This window comes from Neopsephotus bourkii, unplaced genomic scaffold (genome assembly GCF_033783945.1).
Source record: "Neopsephotus bourkii isolate Nb327-2 ecotype Australia unplaced genomic scaffold, CSIRO-AGI_Nbou_v1 NB_1148, whole genome shotgun sequence".
NCBI classification, from domain to species: Eukaryota; Metazoa; Chordata; class Aves; order Psittaciformes; family Psittacidae; genus Neopsephotus; species Neopsephotus bourkii.
Window position 1 is genome coordinate 231,577 of NW_026901634.1, and position 21,465 is coordinate 253,041.

The following is a 21,465-nucleotide window of genomic DNA, read 5'->3' on the forward strand; positions in this document are numbered from 1 at the left end:
ATGAAGCCCTCCTAGGGTGCAGGAGCCACCGCATAATTGTGGAGGTGCGTGTCTGTCCTATTTACACAAACTAGCCTGTTCTGCAAGAGCTCATGTCCACATGAGGTTCAACAAGTGCAAAAGGTAAACCCCCAGTATGGATACAGGCTGGGGAGCAATGGGATTGAGAGCCCTGTGGAGAAGGACTTGGAGTACTGGTGAATGAAAGGTTTGGTATGAGCGGGCAACGTGCGCTTGCAGCCCAGAAGGCCAGTTGTATCTTTGGCTGCACCAAAGCAGCATGGCCAGGAGGTCACGGGAGGCGATTCTGCCCCTCTGCTCTGGTGAGACCCCACCTGTGTCCAGCTCTGCAGTCCTCAGTACAGGAAAGACATGGACCTGTTGGGAGAGGGTCCAGAGAAGGGCCACAGAAATGATCACAGGGTTGGAACACCTCTCCTATCAGCAAAGGCTGAGAGAGCTGGGCTTGTTCAGCCTGGAGTAGGCTCCGGGGAGACCTTACTGTGGCATTTTGGTTCTTACAAGCGGCATATAAGAACGATGGGGAGAGACTTTTTAGCAGGGGCAGTTGCAACAGGACTAGGGGTGATGGTTTTGAACTAGAAGAGGGGAGATTCAGGCTGGATGTGAGGAAGCAATTCTTTACAAAGAGGGTGTAAAACACTGGCACAGGTTGCCCAGAGAGGTGGTGGATGCCCCACCCCTGAAAGCCAGGCTGGATGTGGTTCTGGGCAACCTGATCTTGTTGAAGATGTCCCTGCTCATTGCTGGGGTTTGGACTAGGTGAACTTTGAAGGTCCTTTCCAACCCAAGCAATTCATATATCTATGGTTCTATATTTCAGTACTGCTGGCAGTGTAATTCAGCTCCAAGAAAAATGCTGAAGAGCAGTGTAAGGAGATTTTCTTCTGTTTGTTTCCTTAAGCCAACATTTCTGTGTTTTGAGGGATTGTAACAAAAGCAGCTACCAACAGGGTAAGAAAAAATATCTTTGTTATTATGAATACAGCATAAAATCACAGTCATTTTATACACATTTTAGTATTTCATATATAAATAAAGTGAACAGTATAGTTACTGGAATGTGTAATAGGAACAAACATATGGATTTTAAGTGACATTTACAAATTCTTGGGCCCAACCCAGTCTTTTGTTGCTTCTCTGGGGCTTAGTGTATTAACTCTGAAATACTTCTAGGAAGAAGGTTACTCAAGCTGTGATGCCACCAATAACTCCAAGCATTACCTTAATTCCATTTACAATCAGTTCTCCTCTCATTTTCCTGATTTAGCCTGTGAATTCTGTGTCAGTATCCCCACATCGCAAGAAAGATTAATCCTGCATGTTATTTGACACAGTGTTGAAAGAAAACATTTTCCAAGCTTTATAATTTTGTTAAACTCATTAACAATCAGCATTTTCCCATCACTATACACTCTTGCAAATGTTTCCATTAAATATATTTCTAATATTAATAAAATAACAAACTCTTTTATTATTCTTCTGCTTATAACTTGATGTCTTAACATCAAAATAGTATTTCTTTCTAATAAAATTATACATAGTATTTATATGAAACAAAGTTGTGCGTGAGCCAAGTAATGAAAGTAGGCATGAGCGTATGTGTTTCTACATTCTGATTTTGGATTCTTGGGGGAGTTTGTTATTTTTGGAGCCAAAGAATAATAAATAATTTATAAGGTAATGACTTCCCTGGCTACTGGGTAACTAACTTAAGACTGGAAATGATTCCTGCTCTGGCTTTATGAAACTTTGGGTATGCTGAAGAAAATGGCACTTTTCTATCTGTGTGTCTTTAACCAGAAATCTTAATTAAATGTTTCTGGTACAACACGTTATGAAAGTTATCATAGAGTGAGTGAAGAATAAAATGAGAGAAGCCTATGCAAAGATCTTAGCTGCATGCAAACAGAAAGCTGAACCTTCCCAGTGAGTTCTCTTCTGAGGGACTCTCCCTGCTGGAGGAATTCCTATGTCTTCTTGGGTGGATTTAATCTCTACCATGATGTCTCCTCCTTGTTGCTGGGACTCAGCCAACAGCCTGGGAGCAGGGAGTCTGGAAAGAGGAGGGTGAAGAACAAGGACAAAACCAAGGGGCACTTTCCTTCATCTTTTTTGATGGAGTAAGCATGTCTGTTGGAAACTGAGCTCTAGACTGTGAAAACCAATGATGCAGACTCCAGAAAGGGAAGTTACTGAGGTTTCCATCCAGAAAGGCATGTGAACATGTGCCATGTTCTATGTTTGAAGAGTCTGTAGGACAGCTTTTTCTGCTTACTCTGTGCTTATAGTGAAGCAAGCATTTTATCTACTTTCCTGGTTCAGTCTTAGAATTTCCCTTCCATACTTACGCTCAGCAGGGCAACTGTCACCTACCCCTGAAATTGATGGTCAAACTGTAGGAACTTCTCATTTGGTATTTGTCTATATTTGGAAAAGCAGAGCTTAGAACTAAAAACTGCCTTTTTTAGAACACATCTTCTTGTCATCAGGGGTCAACAGAATTTAGTTGGTGTGTAGGAAGCAATTCATCAAAATCGTTCAGTATCTGATGGTCAAAAAACCCTGCAGCTGACAGTGCTACAGTGGGAATCGGCCTTATCCAGCAGGTTGTGGGGTGTGGTGGTAAACATATGCAAGAGTTACATTATTTGTAGGAGTTACAAATAACAACATTTGACATTTAATTTACTTAAAAATGCATATTCATGAATGATGTTATTTTTACGTATTTGCCTGTGTAAAATTAAGAAAATCAGTAACAAATGCCTCAGTTTATGCTGTCTTAGAGGTTTCTTTCAGCCTGCTGCATATAAGACCATCTGTCTTTTGGCCACAAGTTCCTTCCCCAAGCCTTACTGATGTCTTTATTACGTGGTTCACAAGACTGCTTGGCTCTGCAGCTGCTGGCAGAGGGCCTCCCAGAGGAGAAGCCCAAAGACCACAGTGTGAGAGCACTACCACTTTTGCTAAGCTATCCCAGTGACTTAGTCATTGCTTTGTAAATACTGAAATACATACAATGTGAAGAGGAATACAGAACATTAAGGGTCTTAAAGCTAATGCCCTTGCTTGTGGCATAGTGATAGCAACAAGTTGGAAAACAGAGGAATTAATACATTGTCTTAAGATAATACAAGAAAGGTAGGAAAGATCTAGCTACACAGCTATTTATACAGAATTTGTACCAGTGATGTAGAGATGACACCAACTGCCTTTTGGCCTGGAAGTATGGAAGGGAACCCAAACCTTTACAGGCTACCTTTAAAGGGCTCCTTGTATTTTTACGTGTACGTATTTTGTTAGAACAAGCTCTGAAAAACATGGCAAAATAAGAAGTTTTTCTTTTCATTTGTAACGTGGACATGAGCCAGCACTAAACATACTGTAAAAGTAGCAGCTACACAGATACAACATAGAAGTTTTGTGCTTAATATACTCCTTTATCTTCTAAGCATGGCAAAGTCCTCAGCAGCTGTCATAATCCAAAAGAAATGGTAACATACATCATCCATGAGGTAAGATCTAACTTGTGCATCCAATTTTCCAGTGTAAAAAAAGGGCACTCTCGCTCATCCCTCTTCACAAATATAGGATCCCATGTGCAGTACCTCACCTTAGCCATCCTCGTACCAGTTGAAATGTTCTGTCATTTGAACTCCTGCACTTACTCATACTCCCCATATACCCAGCCAAATACACTGCAACATTGTGTTCCAGCTCCGTGAATGCAATTTAGGTTGCTCTGATACAGCAGAGGAAGGAAACAGATGGAAGCTCTTTGCAAACATGAGGCCTCTCTCTGGTCTTGTTTCACCTGGACTTCAGCATTTCACCAAGGAAGACATGCACCCACAGGAACTCACACTCCGACTCTTTCTGCAAGGCTGGGTTTGGTTCTGTGCTTGCCAGTAAGCCTGCTTGACTCACTTACAATTGGTGTTCTTGCTTTATACATCCCCTGTTCTCTTGCTCATCTTTGTGTAATGTTTCTAGCATGAATCTATTGAGGAAGGGAACTGGTCTTCACACTCAGCAGCAGGTGAATGGTAAAGGAAAAGTAGTGGTAGTTTAGGACAAACATATCTTTTTGACACTTTTTGAACAATAGTCTAGCAACACAAAGATGAGTAATTTCCCTATCAGGAAGTAGTGCCCTTGTATCACTGTTTCACCTTTTTTTTTTTTTTTTGCCTTTTTTTGTCATGCGAGAGCATAATAGAAGAAGATATCCCACTTAACAGCTAGCCTATGGCCTATGTTGTGAAAGAGGGATCCACTTCGCCAAAGATGCTTTCCTAAGCCTGGGGACAGTAGGTGGAGACTTGAGTTCAGTGATGCAATATATTTACATGTATAAAGTAATCGTGGACCAAGGTTTTTGTTATTAATGTCATTCAGGGATGGTGTTCAGCTACATGTCTATCCCTGGCAAAATTTGGGTACTGGGTCATTTGGACATATAATGCAACGTAGGCAGATGAAATGCTGTGGTCTAGTTAATCCTAGAGGATGCCTGAATTGTATTATATACTAAGAAGTTTTTCTTGACAATCTAGTACAATGCACAGTGCAGGCTTGACAGTATGGAATCCAGGCTACAAGGAGGCTACCATGAATCCAGAAGCCTATAGTACAGGCAGCATGGTTGAGGAAAAGCAGAGAGAAAATTGGGAAATAATATATATATATAAATATATATATATTTTACATTGTCAGTGCATTTTTATACTGAAGAACTCTAAAGGGGCTCTATTTTTTTCAGTAGGCATAGCTAAGGATGGGCTGCCTTCTGTATCCTGGAGTCCCTGGGTGCTGCCCTTGGTTTGTAGTCTTCTCCAGATCCAAAATCTACTGTGTCGTGATAGTTTGTAAATTCCTGAGGTAATGGAAACTCCTCTGTTGATGAATGAGTCCTGTGTCCAAATACTCTCTCTTGCAGCTCAGCGATGTCATTTCTGATGTCTGCCATCATCAGCAATAGGAAATCAAATGAACCTGGTGGGCCCTGCAGTCACAAGGCACAGTCAGAAATAATAACCCACTTCGGCCTCAGAGTTTTCAAACAGGTTGATATAATTACTCTTGCAGGGATAACCTGGTATAATACTGCTTCATATCAATTCCCAAATGTTAATGCTCTGGTTTTGAGTCAACTGGCTTAGGCAACAATTTTCAAAAGAAGGCAAATGTTTTTGCAGACAGAGGGTAATTTACATTTATAAGAGGCTCAGCCCTTCAGCTACTTAACAATTCCTTTGCTTATCTGCCTCCTAAGATCATCTTAGCATATTATGAAGATTCTCCTCATGGGAACAGAGGAGATAAATCTTGGTTCCTTGTGTTCCCTCTTATTAAACTGATAGAAATTACACACCTAGAATGACTAATCAATCAACAGTTATTATCTGTTTAAATATTTTCTCAAGAATGCTAGTATTTGAAGAGTGTCTTTTCAACATGGTAACCTTGCTGCTGTCCATCACTTACTAAATATATTGGCAATTACAATGCAGAGAGTAGCCATCTGGTTTTACCTGATTTTAGAAAATCATCATCTCTTTTAAGATGACTTCACAAAGTAAAGTACACTGTTTAATACTGAGCACATCCTGCTGGACACACCCTTAAAAATCCATTCCATGAATGGCAAAACACTGTAATAAATAGATTTTTAAACAATATAACTTGAAAAGAGATTGTAAATATTCATCCTTTTCCCAATGTCTTGCTCAAAGCCTATAGCTTCCCAAATCCTAGAGAGAGATGAGGGACAGGATTTTAAAAGGTTCCAGGGCTCAAACTCCCATAAGGAGCAGTGACAGAACTGAACTAACTTACACTCTGCATAGGATCTCATGCTCCTGACTTCTGAAGATGTCCTACTGCTGTTGTAGGGCACAGGTGTACTTACTGCCTTCAGTGTCCACCCAGCAAGGGAAGAGGTGTGTAGGCAAAAACACTTGGATGAAAACAGGTAATTACTTTCTTTCCAATAATATTTTCTGTGCATGTAATGTATCTTTCACTGTGTTTTTGACATGAGGTTTCTTTGTTTGTTTTCCTTTCGGCTGACTTGTGGTACGTAGTCAGCATCATTCTGCTGTGGAAATTCTTCCTCTGAGCAATACTTACAGGTATCCCTTTTGGTCCTGGTGCACCTCTCTCCCCCTGTAATCAATACCACCTCAATTACTTTGTTGTGACAACAGGAAATGAAAAAAAAATAAAATCACAGTTTGCCTCTGCCAGCTTCTTTACTTACTGTCCCTAGATCTAGAATCATCATCGTACACTTGCTCAGAAAAAGAAAGTGAAGGAGGAAGGCAAGGAAATTGCTGCTGATTCTAGTGGCAACAGAGTTGGGCACTTCTAATATTTCTCCTAGACTGTAATACGCAAACCCTTTAACAGGAGAAATTAATTAATGAAATGGGTAAAGCATCAACATTTCTTCATGGAAAAGCTAAAAAAGCAGCACAGAAAGGAAAGGAGGCTGCTGGGCACAGCCTGGCAGGGCTGTTTCCCAGGCTTAAGGAATGGCAGATACAAAACAGCAGAAGGAAGACATGAAGGGATGAGACAACAGGATGTTTGCAGCTTAATAAAGGAAATGAGGTGGTAAAAGGATGTGACTACAATCATGCAGAGGGTCTCTCTAGCAAACCTGCACTTCACATGTACATGTGCCCACATTGTGAAAAACAGTACCTCTCCTCACCTTGCTGCCATCTCTCCCTGGGGCTCCTGGTGGACCCTGCAAAAGAAAAGAAAGTGTTTGCAGGGACATCAGCAGCTGTGCAGCTAAGGCCAATTGTGCAATCCGCAATGGGAGATAAGAGTACTGACCACGGGACCCCGTCTGCCCTGCTTAATATGTGATATGTCTGGAGATGGGCCCATAGGTCCCATTGATCCACGGGGTCCTGGCTGTCCGGGAGGTCCAGGTGACCCAGGAACTCCTTGACTCCCTTTTGGTCCTGGAGCTCCTGCAATCAACAACAAAGGTTACCTCCTTAGGAAAGGCCCTCAGAACACTTGATCAGTGCAAGCAGTGGGGACTGACCATTTTTTGAACCACCCAATGAACTGGTTGCCTTAAGACACCTAAATCCATAACAAGACAACCAACACAGCAGTCATCTGAGACCGTATAACTCCTTGTCACAGTAGCTACAAGAGATGTTCAGAAAAAATTAAACCTTGTATGTACAAGGAAGCAAAGACTGTCAGGCGGTTAGGGACACAGAGTGGGAATGAAAAGAAAAGCAGAAATGCCTTATTTTCACACAAAGAAGAAAGGAACAAGTCTCATAAAACTCATAGGAATGTTAGATCAAATACATTTACTATGCATGACTGGCACAGAAGCAAGCAAGCCCTTTTCAGTGGTGGGTTGCTTCTGTTGCTTCTCTCTTTTGTCCAGTATGGTAGCCCATGTATTAGGGGCAAAAAAGTCTCTGTTATTCCATTTTGTTTTACATCCTTTTCAGCTTCTGCTGTTTCAGCAGAGAATGTTAATTTTCAGGAAGCACATAAGCCACAAAACATATGTTTAGCTCAAGAGAAACACTGAAAAGCAAAAAAAGAAATCTGGCACCTGAAACAACATTTGCACAAAATAAAGGCCATTAAATTGTCACTTGCTGAATTGCTTAGTAGGGGAAAGAACTTTTCTTCATACTGAAGGCATGTGAAGCACATATAAAATGAAAGAGAGTAGAGAGGGTTCAGCAGGACAGAATACGTATAGTCAGGGTTTTCAAAAGGAGTAAAATCAACTTCAGTTTTGAACCTCAGATTCCTTCTAGAGATCCAGCAGCACTGTTGCTGGCAGCAGGGCAGACAGTAAGTTAGCAGGAGTGGTTTTCAAGTGGAAAACAACATTTTACAGCACCTTGGAGAGCTCAGTCATGGTGGAAGCAGATGGAAGACTTGCAGAGTCAGGCCTACGTTGGACTGTACAGTTCAGAGTCTGAGACAGAATCTCTAACCATATTGTCCTAGCACTTATGATATACTGAAAACTGAAGATACTCATCCTCCAAGAAAATGAGGTAAAGACCCAAAACCAAAGCAAGACTGCAAAAGTGGGAATAAATGTGTGTGTATGTGTGTAAGCGCACAGCTCGGTTGTAAGTAAATAAAACCTTGTAAGGAATATCTGCTATTTCTCTGGAGAATATTCCCGAAAGCCAGCACAGTGCTAAAATTCCTTGGAGTCATCGCTATCCCAAAATTAATGTGCATTCAACAGATTTTGCAAAATTGTTAGCATCACTGGTTGCTGGTTGCAAGGTGTCTGGCTTAATTCAGAGCTTTAGGAGTTCTCTGCTTTTATGACTTTTCAAGCTATACCTTAGCAAAGAAGGTGTGAGTAGAGCTTTATGTTTCTTTTCAGATTCCTTTGAATTTGGAATACGACCTAAAAACACCAAATGAATCCTTGAAAACCAAATGAGTTAAAATAGAAGAGCTGGCACTAAGCCCTGCAAACTGAAAGCACATTTTCTGGTTTACTAATGATAGTGAGCTAAAGCAATAGGCATTCCTGAAATGAAATGGAGAGTGTTTTAAGACAGATTTAATATGCAGGAAATGACAGTTGAAGCAGGTGAGATATCCCAGGGAGAGAGAGAAATTTAATACATACAGGACAAACACATGTTGCATGCCAAAAAACACATTGAGACTGAGACACAATGGATGATGTTCGACAGCAGAGGCTGACCATAATGACCAGAAAGTTTTTAAATTTAGCACAAACACAAATATAATGATAACAATCAAAATATGAAACACATTAAATCTGACCACACTGAAGATGTGCTTATGACTTTTATTCATAGCACTATTGCACATTCATGTCTCTCTCATCTATATCTTACCTGGAGGGCCTGGTTGGCCAGGCTGGCCTGGGGGGCCAGGGATATATGCATTAGATGCAAGCACTTTTTCACCAGTGATTTGCTTGCTAAGATCAGCAGCATTATTTGGAAGAAAAGCAACCTGCCAAAACCAAAAATCAGTGTAAGCCCTTCACCGTTCAGCTGGATAAATTACATTCTTGGTTAAGCTTTCATGTGAACATATTAATGTTCTCCAGGAAAATACAAAATGTTTAATCATATCCTTCACTGATATAATCAGAAAAAAATGTTACTGTGTAAGGCTGTTCACTTTTCAAGCCACTGTGGAAATACTGCAAGTCAATCCAAATGGAGGGCAGGAGAAATTCAGGAGACATACATCAGCATGTTGTCAAAAACTTGTCTCATAGCTGCTTGGATTGTCTTAGGAAACCTTTTTCCTTATTTAAAGTTTTCTCTATTCATTTACTGCTCTTTCTCAGGACAACATTAGCTCAGATACCTGAGTTCTCAGTTTCTGCACAGCCTCTAACTTTTCAAGGTTTCAGGGACAGCCCCCAATCCTTTGTGTATCTGGCCCTGTAAGCCCACTGTTTAACCTGACAGATGTGTGGATCTGCTCTGCATAGAAACACAAAGCTAAAGTAAGTGAGAATGTCAGGAGAATTGCACACTGTAGTTTAAAATGTCATTATCAATTACATCAGATCCTTAATTATGCATGAAATATTAATCTGCCCAGATTGAGTATATTTAATAATTAAACTCTTTTTTCTACAATGAGTTTACAGCATTGATGGATAACAGAAGATCGACTGATGTCATCTACTTGGACTTGTGCTGTCCCACACAGCATCCTTTCTCTGGATTGGGAAGACATGCATATGATGGATGGAACACTCAGTGCATAACAAATTAGATGGATGGTCACACTCAAAGAGTTGCAGTCAACGGCTCGATGTCCAAGTGGAGACCAGTGATAAGTGACATTCTCCAGGGATCGGTGTTGGGTCTGCCACTGTTTAACACCTTTGTTGATGACATGGACATTGAGATTGAGTGTGCCCTCAGCAAGTTTGTTGCTCTGGGGTCCCCAGCATAAGAAAGACATGCAGCTATTGGAGAAAGTCCAGAGGAGGCCACAAAGATTATCTGAGCGCTGGGGCACCTCTGCTATGGAGACAGGCTGAGGGAGTTGGAGCTCAGCCTGGAGAAGAGAAAGCTCTGACAACACCTTAGAGCAACTTCCAGTGCCTAAAGGGGGCTACAAGGAATCTGGAGAGGGACTTTTAACAAGGTCAGGGAGGTAGCGATAGAACAAGGGGGAATGGCTTTAACCTGAATGAGGGTAGATTTAGATTAGATATGAGGAACAAGTTCTTCCCTGTGAGGGTGCTGAGGCACTGGCACAGGCTGCCCAGAGAAGGTGTGGCTGCCCCATCCCTGGCAGTGTTTAAGGCCAGGTTGAATGGGGCTTGGGGCAACCTACTCTAGTGGAAGGTGTCCCTGCCCATGGCAGGGGGTTGGAACTGAATAAGCTTTAAGGGCCCTTCGAACTTAAACCATTCTATGATCCTTTGATTCTGTCATATTTAGAAATATTCTGCAGATGTTTCATCTCTCCAGAACCAGCTGAAGGGAGATGACAAGGCAGGCGGCTGGTTTGCAGTGGGGAAAGATTATTAGTGGCGAGTGGCTGCATGTACCGTTGGGAATTTTGCTCTGCCAAATGGAACTGAAGAGTTACTTGAGCAATACCATGGCAGATCTACTCCTGGGTCAGCTCTGTAGCTCCTTGAATGAATTTGGCTCAGTGGTGATGCTGGATTCTCCAATATTTGTGTGGGAGAGCTTCATTAAATAAAATACACAATGACTCCTGCTACCTGTCAATGCTTTTAATCAGCTATTTGGAATTCCCTGTGCTGGGAATTCCGCTGTTGGAATTCCTTTCATTGGGAACAGGGCTGTTCTCAAGGTTCATGCTTCCTTCTTTAATTTTTTGATACACATGCTTCTGGCCTTAGTGCAAACCTAATGTTTGTAACACACAGAGGAAAAAAAATGCTATGCACTTGCAGTACACACTATAACTGGCCAAATTTCTTTTATCAAGTTATTACTTAAGTATGCACTTTAAGGGCAGTCAGTGCTGCTTGTAGTTTGGTGTCTGGATGCACAGAACAGTTCTGAAGGAAGCAAAAGTGAGGGGAAAAGACTTAAAAAAGTCAGAAATATTAAGACAGTTCATGGTGGCATTTCCAAAACACCAGTTTGATTTTTCAGAGTGCTAGTCAAAACGCAATGACAGGAATACAAATATTTATCAGCCATTTGTGACTCAGGTTTTGGAGAACATTGCTGTTCCAAACACAAGATGCACTAAAGACAAATCAAGTGATGTAAGTCTTACAAGAATTTGGTAGAGTCAGTCCACCCCCACAGAAATCAGTGACTGGATGAAGTCAGCACATCACAGAAGCCCCACAGGGTGTTTATTCTGAGCTTACTCCTATGAATCTGCTCACATAGAAAATGGGGATCCAGCACACCTACTGCTTTGGGGTGGACTGTCATCTATGGTTTTAAAGGAAAAACATCTGCTTTGTTTACTAATAATCCTGCAGCTTTCTCAGCCAACATCCCAGCCATTTTAGCACACAACAAAGTGTGGGACTGCTGAAAAGGCTCCTCCATGGGTCACAGTACCTTATGCCTGGGGCAAAAGAGGAAAATTCAGTAGCTGGGAGCTCTCACAGCCACACTTGCCAGGGATCAGCATGGGGAGGTCAACTGCCCAGCTCTGGTTGGCACACTGTAAGGTTTTGTTTCCTGGAGTAAGGTCCTGTCCAGAGGAGGGTCCTGGCTGGATATGAATGGAAGGGTTGCAAGGACCATCGTGCTGCAAAACCTTCACTGTGTGACTCTAGTCAGGGGCTCTGCAGTGCTAACGCTGCCATGCTAAAACCAAGAAAGAGTTAAATCGTGTGACTACCTAAAAGCACTGGATTTTCCAGGCAGTTTTTGTGAGAATATTTTCAGTGTCATGAGTGAGTGCTTCTCCTTAAGGTCAGTTAGCATTTCTCCTTAAGGGTGTGCACAGTTGAGTGACAGCTTAATTGATGTCCTCTTTAGAGCTTGTACTTAAATTTACTACCAGATCCTGTTTTGGAGATGTATTGCTATCTCAGCTAATAAATAGACATCACTTAGTATTAGTCCCTGCCATGAATATAACTCTTAAGATTTATCACAAAGAGGATTTGGAAGTGTATTCTTTTCTGTTGCTTAAATATTGACTTGTTCCTGCCAGCAAGGCTGTTGTAATAACTAAGTTAAAAAAAAAAAATCACATAGCTGCTGTGAAAGCATCTACACATGCTTCCCCACTGAGTCAGATGGACCTGAGGCATACACTGAGAGTGCCAAAATACCCAGTCTCTGTTCTAGCTCACTGCTCTTTGATATCTTCTGGCCAGAAAATGGTTGTTACATGCACTGGGGCCAGACCATGTGTTTTTGATGTTGACTCACATCCTCTTTGGGATTGGCTATACTCACTGGCCTAATTTCTATTTCACCTTTTAACTGAACCAGGATCATCTTCCAGAGTGACCTTGGCTTTCTGTGTCCACAGCTCCAAATCTTAATGGCCCTTGGAAAATATCTTTTTGCTTTCCATGTGCATGCAAATGTTAGCGAGGGTAAATTTTAAAGAAAGAGAGTACTAAAACCAAGACTCCCATATGCTGTGTGGCATGCTGCATCTGGAGTTTTGAGTAGTTTCTAGGAGATGTGTGGTTTAGGCAACTTTGACAGTACTTGACAGAAGTGATGTGGAACATGGTTTTCTAATTAAACATGTCTCTGCAATAGAATCAAGCTTACTTGGTGGTGGGTTTTTTTTGTTTTAAATTGTTGGCTGAGTGTCAGCATGTTAGATACATTTCTCCCAGTTTTTCAGCTTTCCGTTCTTCTTCCTTCCAGCAAGGTCTGAGATCAACAAAGGACTGTCCACAGTTCCCTAGTATCTTGGATAGCATCCCACTGGATTAACCATGTAAGGTGACTTTCTGTTCCTGATCCTAGAACTACTTTTTCTGCATCATTTCATGGATGTTGCAATCCTCCAAAAAGGTATTGGTGCCATCAGCAGGGGTAGCAGGACTTGAGTTCACCCTGTCCTTTCTGACGGAGACACAAATCTACACCTCCCACTTCCAGAAGCATACACCAGTTCCCAATTGTAGAGTTTGCTGGATTGGATCCTTCACAGGCTCTTCTGCTAAACACAATTTTGCATAAAGTTCATAAAATCTGAAAGCCTTAACCACAAAACTGAAGACTCATTCCCATAAACTGTCTCTCCGGCAGACAAAAGTGAATTTTTCTGTGCAAACCAGAACAGCTTCAACCACAGATATTAAGAGACATCCTCCCCAGAAGAACTTGGCCAGGAGGAGCAGCTGGTGAAACACAAGGGTCCATCTCCTTGTGGGCAGAGAAGCAGCATGAGGTTAGGTCTCCTCTCTGGGGGATTAAAAATGCTGAGGGTATCAGAGACCACCTCTTCCAGCCCTGTCTTGTGTGAGGCACAACCCGGGGCCCCTTCTGAGGATGCCAAATAAATGAATTCCCACTAGGAAGATACTTAGGGAAGATTTAAGCTGTGGACCATGACAGGACTTGGCTATGAAGCAAGAGTGAGCTGCTTAGTTTGGCCGCAGCTACTGTACAAGTGCTCGCAGTGTCAGGTATTGATGGTCTTAGTTTTCCAGGAGTGAGATTTGAAAACAGGCATCTAACAGTGGAAGCTTGACACAAAAAACTTTCTACTGATTCAGGCCATTGGTTTCCATCAATTCTTGCAGCAAACGACTTGGCCAACAGTGTGACCCAGATCCTTCCCTAGAGGTCAGTGTGAGCCTGCTCAGCATCACAGACTGCAGCTGGACAAACAGACACTAAAAAGAACGGATTCTTTTTTAACCTGTCTGCTACCATTTGTTTGAAAATCAGAATCTCCATTGCACATGAAATTCTGCCACTTCCACATTCCTCTCCCTGCTCATCCAGAGGAAAACATGGCATTCTGAGATTTTTGAGATAAAGAGTATCTCTAAATTCAGTATATTTCATTTAAGTGAAGTAGACGTCTTTCTTCCTAATATAAATTGCATTGAATGAATAACATTAAATTAAACAAATGAAAACACCAAATTGTGTTTTGACACAATGAAACTAAACGAGCACTCTGGGTGAAATAATTACAGCCTGTCAACATGAATTGTTGAGAATATTCCTGCAGAATTTTTCAATTTAAGAAAACCTGAATGTTTGAAGGTGATGTTACTGGAAAAGGGATTGCACCTGAATACCTACACCTGCCTCTCCAAATTCTAGGTTGAGTCTCTGAGTTAATTCAATCCCACTTAAGTGCAAAAGGAGGCCACTTACAGGAGCAATTAAAGTTAAAGGCAAGGACAAGTTTTTAAGTGCATTATTGTCTACTTGTAAGGACAAGGGTGAAAATGAACAAGGTTAGGGCTGAGGGTTTTTCTTTGTAAAAAATCAAAGCTTAGTGGTGGATTTGTTTAGCCACATACCTCCTATTTGGAAAGAGTACTGTACCAGCATCCCATTAATGCAAAATCATGTTCTCCCATGTTGTGGCATCTGCAGAATGTCTTGCACTTACTTGTACTAAAAGTGGATCAAGTCCAAAATCTTGTGCATTTAGAATGAATGAAAAGCTTAGGCCAGCACAGATTGCCAAGAAACCTGGGCTCAGACTGGGATGGGAGTTTGGCAGACTCTGTTACCATGAGCTTGGTAACACAGCTTCATGAGCTTGGTTAGCAATCTGCTTACAAGCAGTACAGAAGTGTAAAGAAGAGATGCCATTCCAACATGATTTAAAAATACATTGCCATCATCTTTATGGCCACAAGAGCCACAGGCTTTGCCACAGGCAGTGACAGCTCCAAACACTTAAATTTAATCTCAGTTGTCATAAAACATGCAGGTCTGGTGAAGACATGGCTGATCAGTGTTCTTACCTTTTGCTTCAGTTGTAAAACCATCTGCTTTATTTGATGAAATTCCTTACACGAGGCACAGCATGTCCCTGGTTTCGCCACATTTTCAGATTTCTCAGTAAGCCCAGCTGAAAGCAAGCAGTTTCCAATGAAAATATAAAGATCCGAAGTAAATAAATTCATACAGTGATTGCGAAAGCAACTTGAAAGTTATTACATTTCCCCAGACTGTGAAAAGAGGAGAGAAACTTGCTATTATTAATGCTTTGACTGTGAATTGCTATGTAAGCCTGAAAACCTTGCAGGGACAGCTCTGAGCTCGTTTTTAAAGCAGCTGTTTCCAGTTAACAGCCCCCCAGGAATTTCTTTTTTTTTAATACCTGGAAGAGTTTACACCACTTCTTTTATCTTTGTGTTTAGGGTAGGCTAACTCTACAGATCTGAACTGATTTACGGTCCCCAAAGGGCGAATTTTCATATGCTATAAATTACAGTAAAATCCCTCACAATATGGTCATTTAATTCACTTTGCACAAACTGCTTTTTATCATCACAGGTTATTCCTCCATGTGATGAAATCAGCCTGAGCAGAGACAGGGATTGAGATTAATGACAGGGATTTAAATCCATGCAAGAGAAAGGGTCACACCTGTTGATACTATGCATGAATGGGATCTTTTCAAGATTCCATTAAATGATTCAAACTGTAAGAGATATCACAAATGTTTTTCTTGCCCTTTTCCCAGTCCCATAAAATGTGAAGCACTTCTGCATCACAAGCAAACAAGCATTGTTTTAACAGATGTCTACTTAAAGAGAAACTTTAGGTGAGCTTTTTTGCTTTCACGTATAGTTGTTGAGAAGCATCAAGTGTATGGAGGCTCTGCATATGATGCATATAACCTTCTACAGTGTTACCTGGAAGGGCTGTTAGACACCTTTGAACACCAGCCTTTCAGAGCATGTCCTGTAATGGAAAAACTCTGCAGGTGCTCCTGGTTGAAGCCAGCAAATCTTCAAAATCTTCAAAAAGGATCAACTACAGTGCACTTAGCTATTGTGTTTTACTTCTCTCTTGGACATGCACTCTAATGTCCTTCACCTTTTCAGAAATATGCATTGATTTTGAAAACACCTGCATCATTTTAAATGAAACCAGAAGTTTCTAATACTAAAGATACTGTGTAGTACTTGACTTGAAATATTTGCAGGGTCCCATAAGGAATATTGCATCCATCATATGGTCATCTATGGAAAATCAACTAAAGCACAAATTTATGAAAAACTGATTTTTGGTATGTTTAATCCATTGGATTTAATGCCACATAAGGTATGCTTGCTTTTAGAAGACAAAATTTTAGTTTTCTCCTAATAAGGTAGGAGTGGGTTGTAAGGGCAAGGTGCTGGAATGACCAGCAGTAGTAATACTGTTGTTAGCACTGAAGTGATCGGAAAACTAGGATGCAAAGGCTTGGGGTTTCATCAAATGCCTGCTCCCATGGTTGCAGTCCAGTGGCATTACAATAATACACAATTTCTTTAACGGTTTTATGGTAGTAAGCACACTATTGTTTGTCCTTCCCAGCCCTTCCTGATCATGCACAGCTTGGTAATATTTGAGTAGCTTTCCGTACAGTGTTCAGACGGCTCAAAGATTTAAGGCTGAGAAGTTCAACTTGGGGTTTTCTGATGATTTCTGTGTAAGATGTAATAGAATTTCAGCAAATTGTTCGTGGCTTCAAGACTGACCACAACACCTCCCAGATGGACTCCAGCCTTTATGTGAAGGTACCTGAACACACAGCATTTGCTGGTTTCCTTCCAAAAAGCAGTATTGTAAGGCTAATCATTTTGCTTTTGACTCCTTCCAAAGCCTATTTGACCATGAGCCTTTCTCTGATGAAGAGTCTGCCATGCAGAGGTTTTTTTTTATGCCTTAACAAGGAATTGATATGTTGTAATCAAGACATCTCTTGATATTTCTGTAAGGTACATCTCTTGACCACAAGTCAGTATTGTGGCTCCCTAATGGAATTCTTTCTCTTGCTCCAATTTTTCAGCTTCCTTTAACAAAAAAAAAATTAGTGTTTTGACATGTACTTTTTTGGACCTGTATAGGATTTATAGATGCACATATAAAGAGCCTTCAGAAAAATATGCCCCTGCCCACCCTTTCTTTTTTCCCCAAACTCCTGGGTTTGGTACTAGTCTTAACCAAAATCTCCTTTAGTAACTATCTTACCAAATGAGTTCCCTCATATTGTGTAAAGAAATTTTTGCTGAAAACAACATACAATCATAGGGAAAAACTGCCAGAGCCTTTGCTATTTGAAACCTAATGCCGTCCCTCTAGAATCAGTGGAATTATGTGTGGATTAAGAAGCAGTGAATTTGGCCTTGTGTTCAATTCTAAAATCCAGTTTATCTTCCAGAAGGATGTGGCACATGGGGCTGACAAGTATAGATAAAACAGGGCTGTAAAAATTCATGGAGATGAATGTGGGGGGGGGCCCCCCCCCAGCTATGATTTAGGAAATATCATACCAGTGAGATTTCTCCAAATCCAGTTGGATTGACTTGTCGGAGGAAGAAGTCCAACAGTGTCATATAAGCAAGCATGAGCTGCATCCCTGGAGAGAGGTGGAATCCCCCTAACTCATACCAGACAGAGGTGATGATTTGGCCAGGAAAGAAGTCATCCATCAAACATTTGCTCTACCCCCATCTGATCCTGTATCAGGACCAAACTACGAACAAAGCCAGAATAAAGCATGGATAAAGCCAGAAGCCACTTAGGACAGGCCAGGGGGGGCAGGAAGCGATTAGATGGAGCCACCCATGCGCAATGCAGAAACAGAGGTCACCCACCAGGGTGAGTATGGCCAGCACTGAGCAAGACACTCCTACAGCCTGTTTCTATTGCTCAGACCTACATCAGAATACAAATTATTTCAGAGAAGACTTAAACCAGCCCCATTTCATGAAGGCTTTCTAAATCACAAGTCTACCTCACGTATGACATTGCTGTCCTGATGAGGGTCCTTTCACCTCAGTGAGACACCAGTGAGCCCTGTGGCAACTATCAGTAAGAGATCTGCTTAAGGGAGCGACATGCTTTCTTTGCATGTGCTCAAAGAGTCTGCCTTGCTGATGCTGGAAGAGAAGGAGATACTGGCTGGGGAGAGCTCTGCAGGGAGCTGTGCTGTGGGCAGTCTTCGCATGGAGACGGTTGAGTTGATCATCTGTGTTGCATTATCTAGGCGCAGCCTGCTGAGATGGTTTCATTTGCGTACTTCTGTGAGAAGAGTGTATTGTCTCTATCAAATGTGACATGTCTGTGGATGCAGGAAAAATGCTCCCTGTTCTTGTGTCCACTAATAGACCCAAAGCTCTTGGTCAAGCCCTGTTACAGAGCCAAAAAGTGCCTGGATTGCAGCCTTCAGGTACGGCACAATGAAAATATGACTAGTATCTCATGGAAAATATGTGAAATGGTTAGAGCTGGAGAGGGGTACATGTGTTTTCATGTCTCTCACAATAAATGTTAAAATAAAATTGAAGCGTTCCATCTACGAAGAAAAGCAAATAATCGATTTATTAGGAAGTGATTCCAGCATGGATGTGTTCCAGAGCGGTGCAGGGCTAGGGCTGACCACGGGGTGGTGCATCGCGACAGCCGGTCGCTCTCGGCTGCCCAAAGCTTTTTCTTTCGGATGAGTTACGAACAGCAATGATCAGCTCCTCCTGAATTTGTCCCAGAGGCCTGACAATTAGTAACAGTGACTTGGAGTATAGCGGCGTAACAGAGCGGAAAGCGGTCTCCTGGGCTTCACGTCGCTGGTTTGGGAAATGTTTTGAGAGATGGGCAGTATTTTGTTCCAGATTAACTACTGAAACTGACATTTTTATGTGCCGTGCATATTCAGTGTAAAATTGGTGCTTTTCAAATATCCGAATTATTTCCACAGGCTTGAATATTTTGCATGGTTGGTTATCCTGAATGCTGTGGACACTGCTTTGTCTAGTAATTTGAATTAGCCAGTGGAAAAGTTAACTAGAAAAATTATTTGCAAGGGGATTATATAGGTTATTTCTCTTTCCTTTACGATTTCCACACACTTACAGGAAAAAAAATTGAAAAACGACAAGGAACAATTAAAATTAATAGAGTGTCTCCAGTTACATGTTTTCAGAGGAAAACCAAATTATAAATCACTCTCGCCATCCAACAGGATTTGAAGCACCCTGAAAGTAACTGTTCAGGCATTAGCTGATGAACCTATGGTAAATCATCATTCGTCCAAAGAGGGGGTTGTGGGTTGTTTGCGTTTTTTTTCTTTCCCAGAGCACAGGTTGTTCTCTTCTTTCTTTTCAAATTGTCATGTCAGTATTTAATCTGCAGTACTCTGAATGCTGTAACTTAATAACTGGGGTGAGGTCAAAAACCTTAAAATCATGCACAACACACACATGTACTTGGAAACCAACAGTGAAACTCAAGAACAAGTCCTCACTTCTACCCTTTTCCCATCACAAATTATTTTCATTGCAAAAAGTCACAAGACACACAGACTAATTGCAGGTCAGCAGAATTCAGTGTTTCTCAGTGTAATTTAGCAACTGATTTAAGCAAGTCTTGGAAAGTGTGTTGAATCCCCAGGCACACCTTCCCTGAGCCGCTGGGTGCCCAGATGCACTAACCATCCAACCCAGGGCCATTTGCTAATCTCAGGTATAGGCATGTACATACAAACTGAAGTTACTGAAATTAATTTAATTAACAGATTAAATTAATGTAGTCTTATAAGGGTATTTTTTTTTCCTTTGTTTCCTGAGCTCTGGACCACAAACTAGGTACAATCCAGGTTGGTATGGGAGCAAAATATGGCTTTTAGCAGATGGATCCAGCAGAACTGTCTAACTGAAGCTGTAAAGGCAAATTTCACTGTTCAGCCACTCTGTCTCTCTGGGGAAGATGCTTTCCACATCCTTCAATGTACTTGTACTCTTTTTATACATGGGGCTACTAATTTACTGCTTTGTGTGTGCAGCTCATAAACTGGGGAGGAGGAGAGCATGCAGCAGGACTGCTCCATAGGGGCTTGACTGCCCAGTGAACAGCCCAGACTCTGTAGGAGCATCAACTACATCCCAGGTTCAGATCCCCAGCTCTAAGTATAGCATAAGGAGCGGTTCCTCTTTATGACAGATCAACCTTTTAGATGGCTCTTTGGCCCAGAACCTTTAAACCCCACTAGCATATACCTCTATCTCCTTTGGTGCATGTCTTGCCATCCTCCTCCCGCGTATAGCCTTCGTGACACTCACACCTGTAGCTGCCTACGGTGTTGACACAGATCTGAGAGCACAGGGTCCCATTGCTTGTGGCACATTCGTCTATATCTGGAGAGGAGGAAGAATCACAGAATCACAGGCTCATAGGACAGAATGTTTTGGGTTAGAAGGGACCTTAAACGTCATCTAGTTCCAATGCCCTGCCATGGGCAGGGATGCCTTCCACTAGAGCAGGTTGCTCCAAGCCCTGTCCAACCTGGCCTTGAGCACTGCCAGGGATGGGGCAGCCACAAGAGTTTGAAATGCTCCAAAGCCAGAGGTTTCACAACTCAAATACAACAAAAGACTTCCTCCAAAGGTATCAGGAGGTTTCATGGTTTAAATATCTGAGTAATTGCAGCACTGCTGGTGCATTGGGCTTGAGCTCTATGCAAACTGTACATTTATTATTAACACACCTGGCATTTTATTAGTGAACATCTCTTGACCACTTCTTTGCATTGAAAAGATCACAAGCAAAGCTTAATCCTGCAAATCTTGGTTCCCTGGCACAACAAAGGCAGGTCAGACTAGCCACACAAGGACCGCATGTGAATCATCAGTCCCGAATTACATAGTGGCTACCTGAATCAAACCACAAGGATTTATATTCATAATTAGGCCCAGTTGTAGTGCTTTGAGGGATACTGTTAGCATCATGTCCCTTGTCTAAGGCTAAAAACCCAAACCTGTAGGAGGAATTAATAAAGGGAATTACATCAGCCCAACATTCCAAAGTGTTTGGGTGCATATGTCTCATTTTAGGTATTGCCTACTAATAATTTCAGGGGGATTTAGCTCTCTTAGGACTAGAACCAATCCTTAACATAATTAAAACGTATTTCTTCTGTCATAGTAATGAAATAAGAAAGATTTCAGATCTAAACTGACTCCTAAAAGACCTGAGGGAGCAGAATGCATTAGTAAGTAGGGATGAGCTAAACACGCACTTCTACCTACCCAGGCAATAAGGCTTTTCTCTGTTCCTGTGCCTCTCTCGATCATAGCGGTACCCAGGATAACAAGTGCATAAGACTCGCCCAAAGTTATCTGTGCACTGCTGTTCACAGGGAGCCTCGGCACAGACATCATAGTCTGGAGAGAGAAAATGTGGTTAGGAAAAATACCGGTGGCAGTAGCTAGACGATACTTTGACAGTAAAATTGTAATTGCTAATCACAGGTTTACAGTAGTTGGACTGT

The 21,465-nt window shown here is 41.7% G+C and overlaps 1 protein-coding gene and 1 long non-coding RNA gene across 5 annotated transcripts in view; one reads left to right on the top strand and one right to left on the bottom strand.

Moving 5' to 3' along the window:
• Positions 1 to 74: 74 nt before the first annotated feature.
• On the top strand, positions 75 to 13,221 carry LOC133217623 (uncharacterized). 2 transcript variants are annotated; one of them, XR_009726907.1, is made up of 5 exons: positions 75 to 123; positions 845 to 975; positions 2,908 to 2,969; positions 3,477 to 3,539; positions 12,879 to 13,221. It is a non-coding gene; the product is annotated as an uncharacterized LOC133217623 (long non-coding RNA). The 2 variants fall into 2 exon arrangements; XR_009726908.1 differs by lacking the exon at positions 12,879 to 13,221 and adding an exon at positions 4,964 to 5,090.
• Positions 977 to 21,465, bottom strand: part of CCBE1 (collagen and calcium binding EGF domains 1) — a 98,091-nt gene continuing 77,602 nt past the window's right edge. Inside the window, exons 4-11 of one of the 3 annotated variants that reach the window (XM_061363240.1) lie at positions 21,224 to 21,358; positions 20,195 to 20,332; positions 14,951 to 15,057; positions 8,910 to 9,030; positions 6,871 to 7,010; positions 6,743 to 6,778; positions 6,157 to 6,192; positions 977 to 5,029 (exon numbers count right to left, since the gene is read on the bottom strand). In XM_061363240.1, coding sequence (XP_061219224.1) covers positions 4,796 to 5,029; positions 6,157 to 6,192; positions 6,743 to 6,778; positions 6,871 to 7,010; positions 8,910 to 9,030; positions 14,951 to 15,057; positions 20,195 to 20,332; positions 21,224 to 21,358 — 947 coding nt within the window. In that variant the 3' untranslated portion in view covers positions 977 to 4,795. Of the gene's footprint in view, positions 5,030 to 5,919; positions 6,193 to 6,732; positions 6,779 to 6,870; positions 7,011 to 8,909; positions 9,031 to 14,950; positions 15,058 to 20,194; positions 20,333 to 21,223; positions 21,359 to 21,465 lie in introns of those variants that run through there. The other 2 variants (XM_061363242.1, XM_061363241.1) reach the window with 2 other exon arrangements.